This window comes from Notamacropus eugenii, chromosome 1 (genome assembly GCF_028372415.1).
Source record: "Notamacropus eugenii isolate mMacEug1 chromosome 1, mMacEug1.pri_v2, whole genome shotgun sequence".
Taxonomy (NCBI): domain Eukaryota; kingdom Metazoa; phylum Chordata; class Mammalia; order Diprotodontia; family Macropodidae; genus Notamacropus; species Notamacropus eugenii.
In genome coordinates this window covers 496,052,797-496,077,952 of record NC_092872.1, presented here as the reverse complement: position 1 = coordinate 496,077,952, position 25,156 = coordinate 496,052,797, and the positions used below count along the sequence as shown (strand labels likewise).

General features: G+C 38.8%; 1 protein-coding gene across 6 annotated transcripts in view; it reads left to right on the top strand.

Moving 5' to 3' along the window:
- Positions 1-25,156, top strand: part of TCEA2 (transcription elongation factor A2) — a 98,771-nt gene that overhangs the window by 65,616 nt on the left and 7,999 nt on the right. For 3 of the 6 annotated variants that reach the window (XM_072633226.1, XM_072633224.1, XM_072633222.1), the window contains exons 2-7: positions 5,579-5,641; positions 7,234-7,339; positions 10,859-10,946; positions 16,908-17,041; positions 17,680-17,736; positions 24,464-24,618. In XM_072633226.1, coding sequence (XP_072489327.1) covers positions 5,579-5,641; positions 7,234-7,339; positions 10,859-10,946; positions 16,908-17,041; positions 17,680-17,736; positions 24,464-24,618 — 603 coding nt within the window. Of the gene's footprint in view, positions 1-5,578; positions 5,642-7,233; positions 7,340-10,858; positions 10,947-16,907; positions 17,042-17,679; positions 17,742-24,463; positions 24,619-25,156 lie in introns of all 6 variants that reach the window. The other 3 variants (XM_072633225.1, XM_072633223.1, XM_072633221.1) reach the window with 1 other exon arrangement.

Here is a 25,156-nt window from a genome sequence, read left to right as displayed (position 1 = left end):
AGGAGGCTGTTAACAGCAGTCCAGGCTAGTAGTAATGAAGACCTGCACTAGGGCCATGGTAGTGGAAATAATATGAGAGATGCTTTGGAAGTAGAGTTGACAGGTTTTGACAACTAATTGTATGGGAGGTTGGGATAAGGGAGAGAGAAAAGCCAAAGATGACTCCAGAATTTATGAACATGGGTGTTTGGATGAATGGTGATATCACTGATAGAAATAGGAAAGTCAGAAGGGAGAGAATGTTTCTAGGGGAAAGCTAAGTTCAGTTTTGGACATATTGAGTTTGAGGTGACGAGAATATCCAAGAGGAAAGTATTATGTAGTTGGAAATATGAATGTAGAACTTGGAAGAGAAGTCACAGCCAGAGGTACAGATTTGGTGATATTGAGGTGATAATTAAAACTTAAGAAAACGAATGAGACTGCCTAGAGTGATATTATAGAGACAATTATATCTTGAAGAACATCAAAATTAAGGGATGAGAAAGAACCCATTAAAAGAGAAACTCAGGTTGCCTCTTAAAACTAAACCAAGACTTTAGGGACACCTTCTATATTAAGAGCAATAGGAAATCTGGCTCAGGGCAGCTGGGTGGTGCCATGGATAGAGTACTAGGCTTGGAATCAGGAAAACTTAATAAGTTCAAATTCAGCCCCAGATAGTTACTAACCATGTGACCCTGGGCAAGTCACTTAACTCTCTTTACCTCAGTTCCTCATCTGTAAAATGAGCTGGAGAAGGACATGACAAACCATTCTGTTATCTTTGCCAAGAAAACCCCAAGTGGAGTCACAAAGAATCAGACATGACTGAAAATGACTAAAGAACTCTTCACCTTAGAATATTGAGGAAGAAAGTAATTAATAGCGCCAGAAGCTGCAGAGTTCAAAGACGATGAGGACTTAGAAAAGGCCTTTGGGTTTTGCTTTGGAGGTTGTTGGCAACCTTTGAGAGATGTTTCAGTAGAGTGGTTTGGAATGGAAGAGAGATTGAAAAGGGATGAGGAGTGAGTGGGTGGTAAGGTATTTTAAACATCAAGTATATACTATATTTTAAAAAAGCTCAGGAGTGAAAAGGAAAAATGAAGTGGGATAGTAGCTTGATGGAATAGAAGGGTTGAGGAAAGACTTTTTTAAGACTGAGGATATTTGATTATGGTATTTAGAGTAGGAAGGGACCCTAGAAATTATCTAGTTCAGCTCTCTCATTTTACAGATGAGAAAATGGTTGTATAGAGAGGCTGAGCTGCCCAGAGTAACACGGGTAGTAAAGAGCAGAGCCAGGATTCAGACCTAGCTCCTCTGACTTCCAAGAGTCCTATCTTGCAGTATCTGAAGAAAAAGGAAAGAAGAAGGGATGATTGGTAGAGCAAAGTCCTAGTGGAGCCAGGAAGCCATGTTTTCCCCTCAGAAATCACTGTATTCTGTTTGAGCCTGTGTGTGGACATGTTGTAAGCCCTGTGAAGGCAAGGTCCGTTTTCACTTTTGTCTTCATATGCCCAGCACCCAGCATGGTACCCAGCACCCAGGAGGTACTTAATAAATGTCTATTGATTGATGTTCTAAAGGACCCACGGTAGAGAGTTTATTAGTCTTGTCTAAGATTAGGGATCCTTTTTCCTCTGAGAGAAGAGGAATAGTGAATGTGATAATGCTGAGAGTCTAGGGGAACTGAGGGAGCATCCATTGCTTGTCTTGGTCTTTATAGTTAAGTAAGAGGCCAAGTTATCTGTTGTGCATGAGTGTGTTGGGGCTGAAGAGTGAGGTGACTGGTGGTAGAACTGGACATAGGTCCTTGAGGATAGAGGAAAAGGTTTGCAAAAATTACTTTGTTGAATGAGCTGGGGAATCCCAGAGAGCTGACTGGAGGAGGGATTGCTGAACAGCAGTAGCTTATGCTACATACCATCTATTTATAGTGGGCAAATCAGTATGGTTTCAATTTAGCAAATATTGATTAAGCACACAGTGTTTAATCACTTTTTTTTTCAGTGATACTCAACAGTTCGGGAGTAGAAGCAGTTAAACTAGATGATGGAAGTTACCCAGAGTTGAAGATTAACGGGTTAGGAATAATAATAGGTCATATAAGAAGAGGTATTCTGATGTACTGGTAGTAAATCATTAACATAACTTATTTTGCAGTCACTTGGGTCTGAGAGGTTGTTTCCTTCTCCTTGATTGTGTCCCTTTCTACCTCTGTTCTTATTCCTTTCCATGACCACCTTTCTGGAAGGTGGGGATGGGTACTAAAATACTGTGATTAGGCATTTCATATTCTTTTTTCAGAAAAAGTATTGGAAGAGAAGCATTCTCCTAAATGAATTCTTTTTTTCTCTGAGACTTGTGAAATCTCTCCCACTCGGTTTTTCTTTGTCCAGGTCCCTCTCCTGAAGGCTGTTGGTGAGAGGGAACAGCAGAAGGGGTGAAATCTCCACTTCAATTAGATATATATTTTGAGGTGTGTGTTTGATTTTTACATTACAACTGAAGGCCAGCATACATTAGGAAAAAGATCATATCGGGGCCAAGTTGTTCCTCACTATTCAAAGTTCGGTTTGGGAGTGGAGCAAGTCTTCCCCATAATTCAGCTGTGTGATAATGAGAGTCAACATGGTATACTGTACGAGAAGAAAACTGAGAATCAGGAGTTGAGGATGCTAGTCTTAGCTCTCTCACTCAATACCTATGTTGCCTTAGGTAAGTAAATCAACCTCTCTCTTCTAGTAATCACTTTCCAATAATATTTTCCCTGCTAACTGACAGGGTTTTTTAAGATGAAGAAATAATTGATGTGTAAGTGCTCTAAAATATTAAAAGCTCTATACAGATGTAAGGCATTTATAATGAATCCTTCAATATTTGGAGAGTAGTTCATGGAAGAAACTCCAGATTTGGTTTTCGAGGGTAGAAAAAGGGGAGAAAATGCATATTTGTCTTGGCAATGATCCTCAACCTAGATTGTTATAGGTAGTGAATTTTTCAAGGTCAGAAAATGGCAATATAGAGTGGTTTGAATAGTTTCTTCTCAGAATCACAGATTGTTACAGTTCAAAGAGCTGTTGGAGATCATCTAAGAGGGCCAAATCCCCTCCTTTTGTTGATGAAAAAGCAGCTTCAGAGAGGCCATAGGATCATAGATTTGGAACTGGAAGGGACTTTAGGTTTTTTTTTTTTAACCTGTGAGGAAACTTAGATTCTCAGAGGTGAAGTGATTTACTAAGGCACACAGAGTAGCAGAACTAAGATTTGAACCCAGGTTATCTGACTCCATATACGCCATATTCTTTCTAGTTTACCGCACTGTTGTGTCTTTATTGATTTTCTAATGTATATCCTGTACACGAGTCAAGTACACTAATGTTGTTGGACTATTAAAAGAGAATTTGGAGCTTACCAACCAATTTTGGATTATAGCAACGAGAATTTCCTCCTTTGCTGCAGTATGTATGTTATGTCACGTATAGGAGCAAAATCAGGAAGAATTGGTTGATGTAGGCATAAGTGGGCTGGTCTTGAGGAACAGCAGGGTCTTCTAGGCTGACTAGTAAAAGCTGAGGAAGGAGTAAGATAAAGTAGTAATTGTTCTCTCTCAGAAGGTGAGAAAGAAAATCCAAAGGCTTTTTGTTGGTGTCATTTTAGATGTTATATTTTGAAATTGTGTAGCCATTTCAGGAGGACGGCCTTAGATTAAATTTGTGAAAAAAAACAAATGAAACCAAGACCAAACAGAACAAAAGATCCTCTGCATAGGCTTTATGTAGTCTGCAAAATAAAGAGGCCAAGTGACAGAGAGAGGACCCAGGTCTTCTGATCCTAGTCTAGCATTCTTTTTCACTACTGTTCTCTCCCTTCACTTTTAAAAGCTTCCTTTGGATCATAGAGAATATGAGAGCTGGATTTAATCAACTTGTGATTTTAGATTTTTGGAAAGATTAAAGGGAAGTGTACTTTGAAACACAGTAAAAGCCATTTCAGGTACGATTCTGTTAGTTTCCAGAGTATTGAATTGCAGATGTGTGTTTGTGTTTGGGCCTCTGATTCTGATTTTAGTTTGGCCCATGGCCTCTGTCCTACAGGATGGTGTTGGCAGTTGGTTCTGTTGCTGGAATGAATTGGAAAGTCTGTTTTGCAGAGAAGAGAGTGGGGAAGAAGCATAGACATTTGAGGCTGATTCCCACCACTTTAATTATAGTTACTTCAAGACTTGGATTCCACATGGCTTCTTTGTGACATCTATTTTTAATAAGCTGTTAAACTTTTAGGCTAGAAAGAACTGTTTTATGGTGGGGAAAAAGACTTGAAGTCCAGAATGGAGATTAACATACATTTGGTGATGTAGCGAGCTATAGTTCTTATGTAAATAGATACTTCTGGACTAGAATATTGCAGAGATGGGGTTTTGCTTATTTTGTCCTTTGTCACCTGGTATGAAATTTTCTTGGTAGGGTGTTCAGAATTTTTAAAATCTCTGCTGCCTAGATTTTAAGATTTAGCAGTAGAATTGTCACTTACTGAAAGTGGGTCAAAAAAGTAAAATCTTCTCTGAGAAACAGAGAGAGAGAGAGAGAGAGAGAGTCCAGAAGTTGTTTTATTCATCTCTGCTTCTAGAATTACATTTTCGAAACTGGACAGGTAACATTTTTGAGAGCAACTTCCAAGGGAGGAGATTGTACATCTTACTGGGTTTATAACTAAGTACAAAGGCCTGAGCACAAAGTGGCCTGGGAAAATATAGTGACAAAATTTTTTTTTATTACTATTTATTTGGAGGATAGTGTGCTTTATGATTGTTTGGTGTTCTTCCACTTCGTTGATTTTTCTGTAGTCCAGAATAACAGTGTGCTTTTCTGAACCACACCAAAGTGTAGATTCAGTACCTTGAGAATATAAATCCTCTCAATGTTTTGGGTAATTGATTAGATTAGATTATTGATAAGGTGGTTACTAGTTAGAAAAATATAAGGAAGACTTTTCTTTGGTCTGATTGAGGACTGAACAATTAGAAATTTAATAAATGTCTTGTGTTTTGGTCTGTTGAATAATCAAGCTTTCATTATTTTTCTTTTGGCCCTTGTTTGTAGAGGGATATTGCCCCACATTGTAATTCTGGCAGTATTAGATGACTCTGCTAATCACTGCCTTAAATTTAAGTACAGAAAATGATTTGGTGATAATTCTCACGTCCCTTCTGTATCCCACAGGAACTATAGGATATTTATAAGTTTTCTCCTAATACCTACAAGACTCATTATCATGTTATATTTTCACATATTTAGAGCTGGAAGGAATCTATTCCTATCCTCTCTTTTAACAGATGAAGAAACTGAGGCTCGAGAAGTTGGATAGCTTGCCTTAAGTCACATGGGTAGTAGGTAGCAGAGCCCAGATTAGAATGTTGCCCCTCTGCTAAGCCAGAACTCTTTTCCACTGTACAATGTGGGCTCCCTTCTGGATTAAGTTAATTCCTTAGTCTATTCTTTCATAGAGCTATGTTGGAAGAGAGATAGTAATTACCCAGTTTTGTTAATATTTACTTTTTGTTTTTTAGTAAATCCTGTCTTTTCCTTCTTCCTAGGATGGAGCTATAGATCTGCTAAAGGAACTGAAAAGCATGCCAATTACTCTAGATTTGCTTCAGGTAAGTCTTTCTGCCTTCCCACCAGGAAACCGAAAATCTAATTATAGAAAGTTCCTTTTGAGTAAGGTTAATTATTCAATTAGATAAACATTTATTACTCTGTGCAAGCAAAGCTCTGTGCTAAGTGTTGGGGTTATAAAGATGGAAGTTGATAATAGTCTTTTCCTCCAAGAAGCTTTTGTCCAATAAAGTAGGATGTGACACGTACACAAATAAGTATGATATAAGATAGATTGAGACAGGGGCAAACGTGTGGTCTAGACAGAATGCTCTAGGAAAATTTGAGGAGGGAGAGAGAAGTTTTGGGGAAGGCTTCACAAAGGAGGAGGAGGCATCTGAACTAGACTTTGGAGGAAGGAGAAAAAAAGACTTTAGCAAGCAGAAATGAGAGTGAGTTATTAGGAATGAGAGATGATCAGTGATCCAGGATCATAGAATTTAGAGATCAACTAGTCAGCTCTTCATTTTATAGATAAGTAGATTGAGGCCTAAGAAGTTGGGACTTGTCCAAGGTCTCACAGCTGGTAGTTGGGTTTAGAACCAGGTTTCCTGGCTCTGAGCCTGCGCTCATTCTGCTGCATCATTCTGGAGGCTCTGTATATGTGTTAACCTCTATATGATTACCAGCAGTAGTGACTTAAACATTGACCTTAACAAAAGTCACTTAGGCTGAGATGTTCTAAACTCTTGGAGATTTCATCTGTCCTAAGTGTTCGCTCACATACAGTTCTGTGATTTCACAAGAGAAATCGATTTCCTCTTCCTCTCCCCCTTGGTTTTTTTCTCTTGTTACTATTGAATTTTTTGAGTGCATTATTGTAAGAGTTCAAAAATACGGTTGAAGATGGACTAACATCTTTTTCAGATTAGGAAATTAGTTTTTCAAAATCACACAAGAGCTATTGGGAACATTTAGTCAGAAGTGATCTTGAAGCTTTCTGGGGTACCTCTGAGCAGGCTATTGGTCATTAGATCCTTTATGCTGATATAATAATGATAGTAGGCTGAATGAATTGAATGTGAGCCTCAGATTTGAGTCCCTGGCAAAGTGGTTTTACTGAGGTAAGAAGTTTGCATAGCTGGGTTAGACCACTCTAAAAAAAAAATATATATATATGTGTGTGTGTGTGTGTGTGTGTGTGTGTGTGTATGTAAGTATACATATATATGCATACATATACATATAAATATCATTACATATTTCCCAATTTCATGTAAACATTTTTAAGTTATTTTTAGTTATTTAATTATATTTTTATCTAACCAAACAGAAAAATTTTTTAATTATTTAAAAATTTTGAGTTCCGAATACTCTCGCCTCCCACTCCTCCCCCTCCTTGAGAAGGTAAGCAATTTGATACCAATTATACATGTTAAGTCATGCAAAACATTTCCATATTAGCCATATTGCAAAAGAAAAGAGGCAAAATCAAGAAAAATAAAGTAAAAAAGCTTTTTTCTGCATTTAGAGGTCATCAGTTCTCTTTCTGGGATTGAGTAGCATTTTTCATCATGAGTCCTTTGGAATTGTGTGTTAGACCACTCTTTAAAAAAATTTGTGAACAATTTCTCTCTTAAATGTTGATTTGCAGTCTACTCGGATTGGAATGTCTGTGAATGCATTGAGAAAACAGAGTACTGATGATGAAGTTATCTCACTTGCTAAATCTCTCATCAAGTCATGGAAAAAACTGCTGGGTAAGTATCCAGCCTGTGTTTGATTAAATAAGAGCTAAGGCATTTAGTAAGAATAGTAATTCCTTTATTATGGCAAGACAAAAGTCCCTAGCCCCTACCCTAAGGAAGAGAGAGAGGTGACCCACTTCTGGAAAGTGAGCTAACTTTTAGGCCAACAAGGACAAAATTCTCTCTTCCCTTGCTTTTCAAGGTTCTGTACCCCTCTTCAGAGTGGAACATTTTATCATGATCTTACCTGCAGCATGTGATCTACTGTGTCACATTTACTGCTAAGTAAGTTTAAGTGTGGTTGGAGTCTGTTGTTGGGAATAAAGGGACTTCATAGATGAATTAATATGAGCCAGTCAGTGCTGAAAGCAATAGACCCTTTTATTTGGTACGTATAAAGCAAGGACCCAAAGGAAGAGCTATGTGGCTTAACTAGAGACATCTAAGAGAATTGGACATAAGGACAACAAGAGAAGGCAATCTTCTCCTTCAATCTGGGGCCATAACTGACATCTCCAGACTAGGGTTGCTCATCATCTCCCTTACACTGAGACTCTTACCTCCAAAGTGGAAATAGGAAGGGACAGGGAAGGCGTATAATCATCCTTGAGCATCACAGTCCTCAGGCCATGTCAGGAAGAGGTCTGCTGAAAGGCCTGTGTAACCCCAGCGTATGGGTCGTGTGAAGCTCTAACATAGAACTCCCGAGTTCATGTTTCAGGGTAGCTCTGGCAGTTGAGTTGTGGAAAGGTAATGATAATTGTTCAGCCCAGAGGTCATGTCTTCTGAGTAGTGTTAGAGGAAAGGGATAGGTACTGCTCTTGGAAGTGGTCACCCCTGAGGTCACAGTCAAGAGATATACCAATCAGCTAAGAAGCTGAAAGTTTCCAGCCTGGAATAGAAGATTCTAGATAAAGGGTGTTTGAGAGAAGGCATAGGTCAGAAGTAAGGGGTTACCAGGAAGGAACTTAGCTGTTGGACAGAGAAACACTAGACCAGGAGAAAATCTTTGATTTTTCTGATTACGTTTATTCCTAATTATTTTTGATAAATTATTATTCATCTTCTTCACTTAAATCTTCTTCTAAAGCCTCATCTTGGTATGGAAATGATCTCGGCCTCTTGAAGGCTATGTCAACAGAGTGTAAGCCTTGGTGATAGATTATATCCATCCAGGTGAGAAGTAGTCTAGCTAAGTGCACAGAGGCTTATCACCAGAGGGTTGGCCAGTAGGTGAATCTTTTTTTTTTTTTGTCTGTAGCCATTTGTGAAGACTGTCTGTTAAAAGTGTAGGGGTTGCCATTTATGTGGATAGAAGTCCCCATGCTAATGAAATCACAGGTCTTTGAAATGTTAAGCACCTTGAAAACCTTAAAGTGCTATATAAATGCTAGCTAGCTATTAGTCTTATTAGGAAAAATATTGGACATCCTCATGTATTTGTGTATTGGATAACTTCCCTTACATATAGTTCCCAAGTGTTTCATTTAAGAAAGGTGGCTGTAATGTTTTAGTACATGGTGGTATTTAACTCTTACCCTCAAAAAGACTGGGTAGGGATATTTCCATGTGTAAGTTAGACAAAATGAACCTGGTAGAGGATATCAGTAGGGCGAGGAGGAGGGGAATAGGGTGTGGAGGGGGCGTGATTCAGACTGTTTGAGAGTTCAGCTGCCTTAATTGTCAGAATCTGAGCTCAGAATTTCTGAGCATTGGCATTTTGAAAAGTACTTAAGTGGTGATATTGCCGCATTTCTGCTAGGGAATATTATCATTATGCCCTTCAGTTCTGAAATGCAAACCCCTCTCCTCCCAATTCTACCTAGGATTCTCTCATACAAGCACTTACTCTACTTGTTCTATTTTTTAAACTGAACTCTAAAAATGAATAAAGTTGATTGACAAAGAGCTAGATTTACAGGCCTTCTTTGGATGTACCCATAAAGCTATTGTACTGTTTTACCCCTTAGCTAGGGGAGTATGATAAAAGTTCTCTTAATCACTCAGTGTAATTAGCCCAGCTGATGGTGAATAGAAATCATTACTGCTTGTAAAAATACCCTTGTGGGGAAAATTTTCAATTAAAAAGGTCCTGTCTTTTTGTATAGTTTGTGTTTCTCATATCTTCATGTCTGTTTGGTTAAATAAAGAGTTCTTTAATATTAATAGCTTAATCTTCTTTAGCACCTTATGACTTAAGAGTGTTTTTCTCACAGTCTCCTATGAGATGGTTAGTGCAAATATTATTATTTTCATTTTACAGATTGAGAAACTGAGACTCAGAGAGGTTGAGTGATTTAACCATAACCACGCAACAAGTAAGTGGCAGATTTGGGCAGCAAACTCAGGCCTCCTACCTCCAAGTTCAGCGTTCTTTTTGCTGTGTAATGCTAGCCATGCCATCTGTTTTATAAATGTTGAATTACAAAGCATTTATTGGGAGTAACAGCATTTGCAATATAATAGGCATGACCTTTGGCTTATTTATTCCCCATAAGGTGAAAGATCAGTGTTCCATAATGAGACCATGTTTATATTAGCAGTCAAACTGGACGTATTCCAAAGGACTGGCTCTCAGTAGAAGTGTGATTGTAATCAAGACTCCTTGGTTAGTCAGCTGGAGGAGATTTCTTCATCCTTTGGGCCTAGATGAGACCCTCCCTTCTCAGATTGCTGGGTATCTGGCCTTAGTGGCAAGACACACTACTATCTACTGTTACTGCTGTAATGTGATGTAGAGGAAAGAGTGCTAAACTTGGAGTGAAGAGGCTTGGGCTTAAGTCCTGACTCTCTACTGCTTACTGGCTATGTTTTCTTGGTCAAGTCACTTGATCTTTCTTTGCTTAAATTTTCTCATCTGTAAAATGGGAATAAAAATATGTGTACTTCTTATATAGCTGTGAGAAAATTGCTTTGTAAATTGTAAAATATCTAAATGTGAGTTGTTATTACTATCAGTGCATCACAGATCTATGTTTTTATCATATGTGTGTTCCTTATGTTGATGATACTGGCTAAAACTCCTTCACAGTGCTGGTGTGACAAGTTGCTGGGCCTCAAAAAATTCCTCACTCATTGGCCAACATCTTTGCACTTAGCTAGGCTGGTATGTGGACAAAAGATATAAAATAAAATATAAAATCCATTGGTGGGCTTTCTAGTTTAGCAAGACTTATCCGAGCTTGTATTGTGTTGGAAGAACCTTTGAGGACCCAGAGTCATCTCTCTGCCACCATGAAATATTGGAGGAGAGCCTGAGGAGAGTTTATTATTCTTATGATTTTAAAATTGTTTAGAGTCTGCACTTTCATTCTTCCCCAGCAGAATACTCTTGAGAGTATAGCTGAGATCGTCTTGTGTTTTAGGCCAAGGTGCCTATTGATGACCCAAACAGTGTATGTACTCTTTTAACTAGGCTAGTGGAAAAATAGAAAGGATTTGTGGTTTGCTTTCAGATCACTTCTCAATTTAACTATAATTCCATTTGGTCTGCCATTATGTGTGTTTCCATTCTTTCCCTATTGAATTTAGATGCCTCGGAAGATAAAAATGATGAGAAGAAAAGGAACTCTTCCTTGGCAACATCTTCGAAGGATGCCTCAGACACAAAAGATCAAAGGTGAAATTCCAACTGACAGAGATGCACAAGAGAAGTGTAGACTGGGAATCATTCTGATGTGGGAGGGGAGACCAAGGGCATCCTTCTTTTTGACTGTGTCTTTCTTTGTTTTGGGGAGCAGGCCTATATTTCCCCGTCAGTTAAACGTGGATAAGGATCAATGCATTTACTTCAAAGGGATGTTGAAGACTAAAATAATGTCTATAAATTACTTGTAGTTCTTTGAAACGGAAATTATGATGAATGCTGTATTGTATACAAAAAAATTACCAGTCTAACCTAATCTGAAATTTGGATTTTCTCAGCATGATTCTTTTGGGACATGGTCAAATTTCTTATTACCAGGTTGGAGCACATGCCTTTCTTAGGGGCATGGGATTATTTTCAGCTGCACAAAATGCAGAATGTTAGGACTTATTTTTGCTAATCCTACTTTTGTTCTTCAGAAAGCCCTTTTTGGTTTTCGGGCATTGTTGGTTTTCCTATTTGCAAGAAAAACTCTTCTTCATTCATCAACATTTTATGAAATGATCATGGAATTTGGAGTCAGAAGAACTGGCATTGAATCTTGGCTCTCCTGTTTCCTTCCTATATGATCCTGAGCAAGTTATTTTTCCACTCTGAGCCCCAGTTTCTTTATTTGTCAAATGGAAATGATTGGGCTGGTCATTCTCTAAGGCCCCATTAATTTCTAAATCTAAAATACTGGGGAACATGTGTTAGGATGATTCTTTTCACTTGTTCTTACTTTGTTCTATGAGGAATTTTTCCTTTTGGATTCTTAACTATATTTTCTCCCATTGGCTAGGCTTTGTTTTGGCCATTCCATACATACTTGTTTGGCACTGGTGTTTCTCTTTTTTGGTTGTGTGATTAACTTGGATAAAAGTTATCCCACATGCAGCTGCTTGGGAATGATTGGCCTGGCATCGGATGCCCTTGAAAAGTACTTTTCCAGGGCTGAAAGTGATGAGGTTTTCTTTCCTTCCCACTAATGTTATTTCAAATGAGAGCTGTCAGGAAAAGTGACTGTATTTACTACCTCTTTCTCTCTTTGAGTTTTTCCTATTGTCTGAAGAAAAGGAGTCTGTGAAGCTTGGGCATATGACAGATCATCATTGGGGTATCTATAGAGACTACATGAGATCATAGGACATAGAGCTAGAAGGGACTAGACAATTGTCTAGTCCAAACCCTTCATATTACAAAAGAGGAAACTGAGGCCTTTGGTTACCTAGATTATTAATTGTAAAATATGATCTGCAGCTAGCTCATCTGACTTCAGTTTATTATTTTTTTTTAAAAAGCATGCTATCAGAATTTCCCATCGTCTCAGAACTCCGGCCAAAGTTCACTAAGACCATCTCATCCATTACAGATGTCCCCTCCTTTAAGGAAAACAGGATGAGCAAGGATGAATCTACTGGGTTCCAGAGTGATTTGGGGGAGGAACACACTTTGAGTGTGGAGTAGAGCAGAGGATTTGGAACTGCAAAAGGACCTTAGTATCTAGTGCAAATTACTCATTTTATAGATGAGGAAACTAAATTGCCTGGATTATACAAGTGGTTAGTATCAGAGCCAGAATTTGAAATCAAGTCTTCTGATTCCAAATTCAGGGTTTTTTCTACTATACCATACTACTTTATGTTAGACTAATGTTTTGGGGCTGATTTAGGACCTGTCATTTATATAATTGTGAGAAACTAAGTAAATTAGGCATAATCCCAGAAAACTTTCTTAAGGAAAGAAGGAAGGAAGGAGGGAAGGAAACAATATTTGTTAAGCACTTCCTGTGTACCAGGCACTATGCAAAATTTTGAGGTTACAAATACAAGCCAAAATACATCTGTTGCCCTCAAGGATTTTACATTCTTTTGGGGGAAGCCAGTATGCAAAAGGGAGCTGAAAAACAGGTGTGAGAGAAGGTGCAGGATAAAGGTATCTGTTAATAGCACTGAGGTTTTGAAGTCCAGAAGCCAAGGACAAGTCTGGGAAGGAGAGAACGCCAGCCTGACCCCTTGTACAAAATGGAGACTTCTCTAGGAACTCACCAGTAGGTGAAGGAGATGGGCCTAGCAGAGGGATGTTTCAGTATGGAGAAGGGCCAATAGCCATATGTGAATGTTTAAGAGTAAGAAGATCCCAGGCTCTGAGGGAAGTTTTAGAATGACCCAGCATCAGGAGCATGGGTTTGAAGTCTGGAAGCCAAGGATAGGGACAGGTTTGTTGGATCTTTTGCTTTCTTCCTTGAAAAACACACAACTCAGCCACCATAGTATGATGAGGCACCAAATACTAGTCCAGAGATCTGGGTTCTCTGCTTGTATATGGTCAACCTACAGGTTGGCTCAGAGTAGGAGTAAAGTCGCTGGCATTGTAAGGGTCATTTGTTTGGAAACAGTCGAGTCTGACTCCTTGTGACCTCATTTGGGGTTTTCTTGGCAAAGATACTGGAGTGGTCTGCTATTTCCTTTTCCAGCTCATTTTACAGATGATGAAACTGAGGCAAACAGGGTTAAGTGACTTGACCCAGGGTCACACAGCTAGTAAGTGTCTGAGGCCACATTTGAACTCAGATCTTCCTGATTCCAGGCCCAGTATTCTGTCTACTTCAATACAGAGCTGCTCCTACAGGACCAAGAGTCCCTTAGAAATATGACTAGTGTAGGGAGGAACCTTCCCTATTAGAAAGTGATAAGTAACTATTGTCCCCCAGTTCCCTCAGGAGTGATGCTTTTCTCCATACCGGCATCCCATCAAGAGCATACAGTGAGGAAGGTACACTGGTAATGTCTTCCAGCAACATTGGTAAGCTTGTGATTGACAGAGCCTTGCATATAAAATGAATCTTTCCCAAGTGAGAAGTACAAGCTAGTAGAATTTCTTTGTACAGCTTGGTGGATTGAAAAATGTGCTGGACTTGGAGTAAGGAGTTTGGGGCTCAAAATCAGTTCTAACTGACATCTGCTGACCATAGATAAGTCATTTAATCTCTCTGAGACTCATCTGTAAAATGAGGATTCTATTTATTTCACAGGGTTGGATGGAAAGTGCTTTATTTACAAACTGTAAAGTATTTTGAACATCACATAGATGGTAGATAATGTCAGGCACAAAGTGAAATTGTCCTTAGGAATAAATGTGTTCTGTCATAATCTCTAAGCCAGTCTAGGTCATGGGGCACTGTAGACATAGTTGCAGCACTGGAGAGAGTTCTAGACTTCCAGAGATGAGGACCTTGAGGCCCAGATAGCTTTTTGAGGTAGTCTAAACTCGATCAAGATTCAGATGATTTCTTACTGAGTTGGAGGGATGGTAGTTGCTGGGGGGATGGGAGGGAAGACAGGGGTCGTGGGAAAGGAAGACTTAAAATAAAACAACAATAATTTCAGAAGTTAGTGTGGTGCTGGGGAAATGAGCTCATTTTTTACACCTGTGTGTTTTTTGCTTTTCTTTTTTCTTTTTCCCCTTAGGAAGTCCTTCTGTTTCCCTTTAGTACATAGACTTGAATCTATAAATCTCACCTGACTAAATACAGTAACAGCTGCTACGAATGTTTCAAAGGACTTTACATAGGATCTAGTGCTGAATCATAGGATCCACTTTAGACATATGAACTGATAGCTGACCTTGTGGTCTTAGATATCATCCCCTTCTTTTACAGAAGAGGAAACTGAGGACCAGGGGCAGTAAATGACTTACCCAAGTTCACACAGGTAGTAAATACTAGAGCTTCCACTTGAACTCGTGTTTTCTGTCTCAAATCCTCTTCTCTTTCTGGTCACACCATACCACTTACATGTTTTTCCTGTGAATGCTATAGTTCGGGTTTGGAAGATCTGATCTTAAAACAGGGCTTAAATTAGGGGACACTGCAGATACATTATAAACACCTTTCCTTTCTCTCCTTTCCCCCTCTTGGCCCCTCCAGATAATGAGTATCTTACAAGACCAGTCAAATCATGGCTAATTCTTCAATATCCTGTGCAGAAAATATCTAAATTAGTGGATTATGATTTGTGAAATAGGCTAGATCAACAGATTGAAATTCTATATAATTTTCCAGAGAGTTGAAATTCTCTGTAGTTTTCCATGGGAAGTTGAGAAAATAATTTTTAAAATAATTAATTTTTAGTTTTTAACATTCACTTCCATAATATTTTGAATTTTAAATTTTCTTCCCATTCCTCTCTTCCCCCTTCCCCAAGATGGCATGCAATCTGATATAGGCTCTACGTATGCATTCATGTTAAACGTATTTTCCCGTTAGTGAAGAATTAGAAGAATTTCACATTAGAAGAATTAGAACCAATGGGAGGAACCACAGGAAAGAAGAAACAAAAGGAGAGCAAATAGTATGCTTCTCTCTGCATTCAGATTCCAAAGTTCTTTCTCTGGATAGCATGGGAAAAAACAGTTTTTTCTATTAGAGATTTGTGGATATTTATGACATCTGTCAAGATTCTGTGACCAGAACTTCTTGGCATCTGACACAGTTATACTTGAGAATTGGTAAGAGCTCACGAGTTGTTGTTAAGGACAAGACTATGTGACACAGAATTTTCACTATCCAGTCCTTTGGTATACTCTGTCTAAGAGCCAAGGCAGGTTACTTCACAGTCCAACACATAAGATTTCCCCAGGAAGGACTTGCACTACATTGAATGAAAAACACTCACATATAGGGGAAGCCATCCAGGTAACTAGACTCCTTTGAGCCGTACTGTACTGTTACAAGGTAGTTTTGCCTGGATCTTTTGCTTTCTTCCTTGAAAAACACACAACTCATCCACTATAGTATGATGAGGCACCAAATACCAGTCCAGAGATCTGGGTTCTCTGCTTGTATGTGGTAAACCTACAAGTAGACTCAGAGTGGGAGTAAAATCGGTGGCATTGTAAGGGATATTGGCAACAGCCTCCTGCCTTCTAGCCTCATGGGTGAACTGTCTTGTTTTCCTGACTTGTGGTAACATCTTGTTTGGGGGGCAAAAGTATTTCATAAGTCTTATAGGGTTTTTCAGGTAGCTTTCTCTGGTTTGTCTAGCAGAGCTGTTTACCAGTTATTTTACTTTTGTGACATTGTCAATTTTCAGCCCTTTTGCCAAGGGAATCATATAGGCTGAGTGGTATGTTTTTAAAACCTATTTTTTTTGTTTTCCTCTTAAAAATGATCTCATCACTAATCAAGCCATTCTTCTAAATTAGACCTGTTTGACCATGAGAACCTTTTGTTTTGAAAACATCAAAAAAAAAAATTCACAGACTCCCTCCCTCTCCCAAGTAATGCATAATTTAGGGACTTTTTTTGGGCATAATTCCAAATTGCTTTCCAGAATGCCTGGACAAATTCACTCCAACAATTATCTTTCTTTTCATGATCTTTGCCAATCTGATGAAATGAGGTAGGAACTCAATTGCTTTAATTTGCATTTCTCTAATTAGTGATTTGGAGCATTTAAAAAATATGGTTGTTGAAAACTTGGATTTCTTCCTTTGAAAACTAACTACTAATATCCTTTGACTGTATTGAATGGGAATTTTGAACTGGAAATAAATTTGGTGTGCTTTCATTAGTTTTTGGGCAGCTGTGTGGTACAATGGATAGACCACTGGACCAGGGGTCAGAAAGACTCATCTCCCTGAGACACTGAGATCCTCCTTCAGAGACTTACCAGCTGTATGACCCTGGGCAAGTCACTTAACCCTGTTTGCCTTAGTTTCCTCATCTGGAAAATGAGCTGGAGAAGGAAGCAGCGAACCACTCCTGTATCTTTGCCAAGAAAACCCCAGATGAGGTCACAAAGAGCCGGACAAAACTGAAAAACAACTGAACAACAAACAGCTTTAGTTTTTATTTAACTCACTTGCTGTTATTCCTTAAGTCATACATCTCTATTCCATTGAGTTGTCTGTGGTTGTCTCAACCAAAACATTCTGACAAAATTTCTTTTTCAGCTCCAACAAAAAACAAGACCCACCGAGGACTCTGTCCACTCCGAAAATTACCACCTTTCCTCCCATTCCCATCACCTGTGATGCTGTTCGTAATAAATGTCGAGAAATGCTGACAGCAGCCCTTCAGACAGACAGTAAGTGAAGAGAAGTAGATAATTGGAAGATAACTGGAGGGTGTGGCCACAGAAGTTTCCCTAACGTGGGATCCTAAAAATTCCCCATTCCTCCCAAACACAACAGGGAAAGGCCTGAATCCTGAGACGTATGCAGGTAGGAACTCCTCTTCTGGCATTTGGTGACTAAAACCCTTGGATACCCCAGTGAAACATATAAAGGTCTTTATTTCTATAAAGTACTTTGGAGTTCTTGGTTGGAAGCTCCAAATAAAATTTTTATTATAGAGGATCCTACTTTCTGATGTCATGATGCCAAATCCAATTTAAAATGTAATGACTTTGATTATATTTCATTTAAGTACCAAACTGATTAGAAGGGCTGATTATGTTGTGGTCATTTCTGTTCATGACAGATGGAAAGAGTCGAGAGAGGACAACATAACCCTGAGAGAGATCTGGGTTGTGGAAATGGCAAGGAATTAAGAAGTAAATCAGCTACACAGTTTGGCTTTGGCGTCAGCCATAAGTTATGAGCATCACTTTATTTCTGGAAAATGATGGATTAACTCAATTAGCTTCTCACAATGAGAAAGTTATTATTTTTTTTTTTCCCTTCCTGACATTGGTTGTTGTTTAGAACTCTCTTTTGTTTACAGATGACCATATTGCAATTGGTACGGACTGTGAGCATTTATCTGCCCAGATTGAAGAATATATCCTTTGAAAGAAGGAAGCTGAGTTTAGGTGCATACTTGCTCCACAGCCTGGGAGGGAGGCATAGCTTAATTATGTCTTAAGGGAGATGTGATCAATAGCTCAGGCCATTCCTATCTGGAGCCAATAGACTATAAAGTTAGCATCTTATATAAATCTTTTAGTTAATTTAATTTAGTAACACGTTTCTTAAGTTCCTGATATGTTCAGGGCCCAGTGCTTGATGCTGGGATACAAAGATGAAAAATGGACCAGTCCTTATTCTCAAGAGCTTGCAGTCTAAAGGAAGGTCATAGTGGACATAAGATGAATACAGAGAAATATGATGTGAAGTGGAATGTGATATGATCAAAGGAGAGATCCAAACGAACTCTAGGGAAATTTGAGGAGTGAATTGATTAGTTTGGCTGGGAGGAGTGGGGGATGAGGGAGAATGACATTTATTGTGGAGCTTGAAGGAAGAGGATTTCAATAAGTGGAGATAAGGAGACAATGTATTTCGGAAATTGGTGATGGCCTGTGGCAGTGCATGGAGATGAGGACAAGTGCAAAGTGGTGGAATTTAGTTCGTACCCTGTATCTAGTCAGTTGCTCAGGCTTATTGATTCTACATTCCAACATCTCTCTTATCACTCCTCTCACTACCAGCATTTTACCTAGATGGATTTTGGCTGTAGTGTTCCTGGGAGTTTTCATTTGGAGGATAAAATCTGATTGCTCTCCCCCTGGTCTGAACCCTGTGAGTTTTTAACCTGGGTTTGGGTGTGAGCAGCAGTAGACTGGCTACTTGATTCAGTGCCAGTCAGCCAGCTGAGGTCTGCTGCCTTAGACTGACAGAATTATAGACTTCCTTTTGGACTGGCGTTCCTATCCTGGTTATTCTTCTGCAGACTTTAGAGCTGCACTGCTGCTGCTTGCTTCTGAAACTTCTCCTTGTTTGATATACAGTCCAGGATCTGTGCTGAGGGGTACTCTTTACTCCACTCTGAATCTGTGACCCAGAACTGCATAGTGGGTGACAAAAATTTGCTAGTTGGCACCATGAAGGTGCCCTGGGATGGGTCTGGTGTGCCCCAGTATAGGTCTGGTGTGCCCCAGTATAAATCTGGGACCTTCTTTTGTTCTGGTGTACATCCTCTCTCTGTACTCTGTCTCTGACTCTATCCCCAGTGCTCAAAGACTTTTCTGTCTCCATGCTTGCTGATCTGGGCTGGAAAGATGACAACTCTGACTTTGCCTTGAATTTCTTCATCAAGATGTCATCTGTTGTGCTTTATGGATCTGTTTGGAGAAGGTTTAGAGAGGAACTTCCTATCTTGCTACTCCAGCATCTTGGGCTATGCCTCTAGCAGTTCCATTTAAAAGATGCCATAAGTTCCACAAAAGCATTGATTCACCAGTAGACAGAGGGTTGTGAGATTTAGGCCATGGTGTTTCACACCTATTTCTCCATCATCACTTCTGTTTGACTTCTTTCATTCATGGCTCCTTGTATACTTTTAGAATGAAATCTCTTAATGTTCTTTCTGTTGTTATTTTGTTGTTCTTGGTTGCTGCATTTGTCTACCTTTCTTGTATTTCTGTTGTTGGCAGTGTTTGCAAAACAAATAATTTTTTCAGGTCTGGTTTTATTTCTAGAAATGTTTAAAACACCTTTATTGAAGTCTGTCTTTTTTTACTAATGATTATATTCTGATTTGCAGGGTGTATTACCTTTGACTGTATTTTGAATTCCTTTGCTCTTTGGAACATATTATTCTATTCCCTTGTGTGTTTCTGGTGAGTATAGAATAATCTTGTTATTATTCACATTTCCTTTCCTTTATTTTTGAATGTCTTTCGTGTGAACATTTGCAGAATTTGTTGTTTGTTAGTAGAACTGCCACATTTAACCACCGTATGCCTTGAACACTGCAGCAGAGGGCTGCAGTGGAGGTCATCTTTCTATGGGTTCTTTATTTTGGCATTTTGTATTCTGTGTTCAGAAGGTCTGGGTGGTGTTCTTGTATTTATTTCTTCAGGTTTTTTAACATGACTTCTGGGAAACCTGTAATCCTTAAGTTGTCTTTATCCATCCTATCTTTGAGTTCATTATCTTTTGCTTGCATGGAGAGCATGTTTTCTCTTAATGTTTTTGCGTTTGGCTTCTCTTCCAGATTATTCTTCACTCTTTGTATTTGCATTCTCAATTGGTTATTCTCTCTTTTGTTTCTTTGGTGAGACTCGCTGAGACTGTGGACTTGAGTTTTTCTGTTTTTCCAATTATTTCTGCTGTGTAAATCGTAAATTCCATTTTTATAATCCCCATTTTTCTTCCAAACTTGCAGAACATTTTACTCTTTATTCCACGTTCTCTTGGGAATTCACAGGGTACTGTGAGTCATCAGGTCTTGATTCATTTTTCTTTATCTTGCAATGTTTTTCTTAGGTCTTTGGACTGTTTTGGCTAATTTGGAGGCTATATTCTATCCTGTTATTACCCAGCTGGATACTGGACTCTTTCCTTCAGGCTTAGTGGAGTGCCACATACACAGACACACACACACAGACACACACACACACAGACACACACACACACAGACACACACACACACACACACACACAGACACACGCCCCAGTTTCCTCTGTTCCTTGATTCCTAGCTGAGCTCTGTTGTACAGAGCACTGCCACATTGCTGTTCCAATGAATCCATATTGATTTTTGGTTTTCTGTGGCACTGGGGGAGGGAGGGTTTAGAATACAGTTCTGCTGCAAGCCCATGATTCAACTTGAGCAGCCCTTCCATAAGCAGGGTGAGTTGTGGGGTAGAGGGTACTGAGTTAGGGATTAAGGGTTAGATTTCTCTGTGGTTAATTCTCTGGATCCTATCTCATCAGGTGTCCTAGGTGGTGGAGGCAGCTGAAATTGCTTTATCTCTTCCACATGATTCTTATTTTGGAGAGTTTTGAGAGGTCTTGAATCTTTGAAAAGATGTCCTCCATCTTGGTCACATGACTTGGAACTGTAATGTTTAAAGAACTTCACAATCTGGTTCCAGCCTATTTGTCCAGACTGATTTCCCATCATTCCCCCTCGTAGACATGGTGGAGTGGGGTGGTGGTGTGTGTTAATTCTAGACAAATGAGCCTCCTTTCTATTCTCCATACAGAACAATGTAATTCTTGCCTCGTGCCTGGAATGCCCTCTGGCTCTTGTCTGTGCTTCTTCAGATTCCCAGCCCCTTTCAAAGCTCAATTCGGGTGTCCTTCTATTTAGGCATTTCCTAATTCCTTTGTTAGTGCTCTACCTTTTCTTAGAATCACTTTGTATTTGTATTGGACTTACTTTATACTTACTTGTGTCTACTCATGCTATTTTCTTCAGTGGAATGTAAGGTCCTTGAGGACAAGAACTTTGTCCTTGGTGTCTGTGTCCCTAGTGCTTTGCATATAGTGCCTGACACACTGTAGGTGAATAGTAATGCTTGTTAAATTGTCAAATGAAGTACAAAAAATCAGGAAAGCTAGATTGGAGATATTATAGATGACTTTAAATGTTGGGCTTTATCCTGTAGACAATATGGGGCCATGTATGATTTTTGATTTGGAGAGTGACATTGTTAGATATATTTATTAGGAAGATTATTTTGTAGCAGTGTCAAAGATGGATTGTAGAGTCCCATGTTGCTACCTGCTGTTATTCTTTTATATTTAATGTTTTATGAAGTATTGCACATGCAGATAAAATAACTTCCTTCTATAGTTGAATAGAGGTGTTAATGTAGGCTCATTTTCTCTAGACTCACTGAAAACCTCCTCACTGCAATTCCAGTAGCAGACAAGATGATGAGGAAGTCTTAGGAAAACTCACGAGATTCAAACCAGTGATTTAGATGAAGTGTATAGAGCTAGATAATGCTCTGTCTTTACTAGCTTCAACATATTCTATGTATCTGTTGAGTTACATTCAACGAAATCTTCTATATTCCCTAGGGGACCAATAGAGAAAGATAAGGTTGCGCATTTATCTTCTTATTTCCTCACATAAATTCGTTAAATTTTTACATTTTGAAAGTGTTTTGCTTTGTATAGCTTGGAAATGACAAATCATTTGGTATAGCAACATCTATTGAAATGTTCCTTTTGAATTTTTATAAATCAGAATTCTGTCTGGGTGATTATGGGTGGTGGTTCAGTCTGTAATGAGGTTTCAGTTCCAGTACAGTGTATTGGTTGAGTTCTCAAGGATATTTTGAGGTCTGTATTTGTAGTGTGGGAATTTGTAGTTTGTCAGTCCATGAAAGACAGCAAGCTTCTACTGTCTAATTCTAGCCATCAGTTTATGTCTTACTAGGTATTCACACAGTTGGATTCCACCCACTTCCACTCACTGTTCTTAAGTTGTTGTCTAGATCCAGACAGAATGATGGCCCTTTAGTTACTTGAACACAGTTATCATATGCTCCCTAAATCTTCTCTTGTCCAGATTAAACAGTTGGGTCATATAATTTCTACTACTTCCTTATATAGTTTGAACAGATCATTGAATCTAGACTCCTAAAGCTAACTCCTAATTTCTGGTGGAAGTCACTTGGTCCTGAGTTTGCTGTCATCAATTCCTCCTATAGACAGATCCCCATGGCTTGGCTAGTTATTTGACTCTTCCCTGTCCACATTATTACTATTTATTTTCATTATGCTAATATATTGTTATGGTATAGTATACTATTATTATTCTAAATATATTGATGGTTATGAGTATTTGGTATGACAACATCTGTTAAGGGTATTGTTCTTACTTTTGGGGAGGGACAAGGTCAAAAGAGAGAATAGAAGAAATAGTGGCAGGATAGGATGGAGGGAGATATAGTTAGTCTTACACAACATGACTATTATGGAAGTCTTTTGCAAAACTACACACGTATAGCCTATATTGAATTGCTTGCCTTCTCAGTGGGGATGGGTGGGGAGGGAGGAAGGGAGAGAAGTTGGAACTCAAAAGTTTTAGGAACAAATGTTGAGAATTGTTTTTGCATACAACTGGGAAATAAGAAATACAGGCAATGGGGTATAGAAAGTTATCTTGCCCTACAAGAAAAGAGAGAAGATGGGGATAAGGAAAGGGAGGAGTGTTAGAAGGAAGGGCAGATTGGGGGAAGGGATAATCAGAATGCATGGTGTTTTGGGGTGGGGGTGGGGAGAGATGGGGAGAAAATTTGGAACTCAAAATTTTATGGAAATGAATGTTGAAAACTAAAAATAAATAAACAAACATTAAAAAAAAGTATTGTTCTTAACATTTAGGGGTCAGAGTCACGTCTAGGTGATTGCGAACAAAGGTTTTGACTGTGACAAGATTTTGCATTTATTTTTAAGCAGTTTATTTTTTGAATTTTCAAAGATATTTGGACATCTGTGTTTGTAGTGCACCGATCTGCTGTCTGCTAGTTTTTGAGAGATAGTTTGCTTCTGGTGTTTAATTTTGGCCACTTGATTATACCTTTTAGGGCGTTGGTTAAGTGCCCAGGTTTTGAAGCTGGTATCTTGCTTGGCATCTTACTATTTCCTTGTGTCCTGAAATGCCATTTTGAAGGAGTTTGGACTTAGTGACTGATGCATACTTTGCAAGGAAACTGCAGCAATATCATTGCAGGCTACAAAAATTTAACATCTGCTGGATACCTAGAAAAAAATTAAGTGGCCAGAATTACCCATTAGAAGTTTGTTATCCTTTATAACCTAGCAGGCAACAGATCCCCACACTACAAGTTACAGGCACCCAGATGTCTTTGAGAATTTATCACATAAACTTTCCCGGAACCAGTGCAACATCTCAAACAAAAACTTTCCCTCAAATTGCTGATAGAACTACTTATCCCACAGATTTAAGAAGTGTTTTTAATAGATATTATAATACTGGAGTATCATTTCACTTAGTTTGAAGAATATGAGTAACTTTTAAACCATATAGACCTAACAGAAGAACTCAAAACCATGTGGGAGATGACTGAGGTGCTTTGCATTCATAGCATCCTGTTTGCTGCTGGAGTTGTACTAAAAATGCTTTCACTGAACTTACAGAATACTTTTATTTAGTAACAAAAAGTAGGCATTTTATCCAACAAGGCAACTTGTAAAATGTCAAATGTAAAAGAAAAGCAGGATATTGACTTGTCCAAGACTCTTTCTATCTGAGTTCCATTGAAATAGATAAGAATAATGATAGTATATTATTATTATTTTGTGTGGTAGGTAAAGTTGGTCTTGTGTGACTCTTAGATATCTTTTTATGGATAGTTAAACTAATATATGATCATTGAAAACATCGGCAATATTTTTGTCGCCTTCCTTGTTGGCAGAAAGTATAACAGCAGAACCTGAGGGGGATAGAGCATAATTTGTATTATAAACTATTTATTTTTGCTGCGTTTCTTCTGTCGTACGAGTGGACATGTGCTCTCTTTTCTTTTGCTTCTTGACCTTAAACTGGCTTTCCAGAAATGTCTTTACTGCTTGTTTATGGCACATCCTTTCTTCTTCCAGTAAGAGCCTGTTTGGGGTGATGAATTATCTCCTATAACCCTGATGCTGGTGTATAAATAGGTTTATAGAAGATTTTGTTAACATTTTGAATGTCAGATACACCAAAGAGCATTTGGAGATCCTTATTCTAGAAGGCATTGATCCTTTGATTGCTGAGGCAGGAAGTTTCTCTTCACCGTATAAATCCTTAAATATGCTTGTACATATCTACCAAGATGTCAAGAATACAGATATGAAGTACAAAAACCGAGTGAGAAGCCGGATCTCCAACCTGAAGGACTCTAAAAACCCTGACTTGAGAAAGAACGTTTTGTGTGGAGCAATCACACCAGAACAGATTGCTGTGATGACCTCTGAGGTGAGATACTAAACTCTCTCAATTCCACTTTCCCCCCTGGAAGATTGGCCCTATTGCTGTTCACATAAAATAACACTTGATGGTAGATTATCCACAGAGTTCCTATTGCAGTGTAATCAGCCAGGCTCTTAGTTACCGTGAGAATCCTTAGCCAAGTAGGCCTTTCCGCAGCTTTTGGAGAAAAGACCCCGTGAAATTCAGAGAAAGTACTGTAGTGTGAGGTTTTTTTTTTTTGCTGATGTTGGACCATGGAAGTTAAGACAGGCCCAATGAAAGCTAGCACTGTGTCTTCTTTGATAACTCCCAATAGTGCCTAGCCTAGGGCAGTATGAAGATGCTGCTGTTACCATGAATAGCATTGATGTGGTATTTAGAGGAATAATTCAGCATATATTTTTTGAAGTATTGAATACATAGCAGGGGAAGGGAATTACACTTTTTTCCCTTTACCAGTTTTTAAAAAGGGTTTAGGGATGTCTCTTGTTTTAGACCAGTGATGTCAAACTCAAAATAGAAATGGATCTCTGTGGGCCTCACA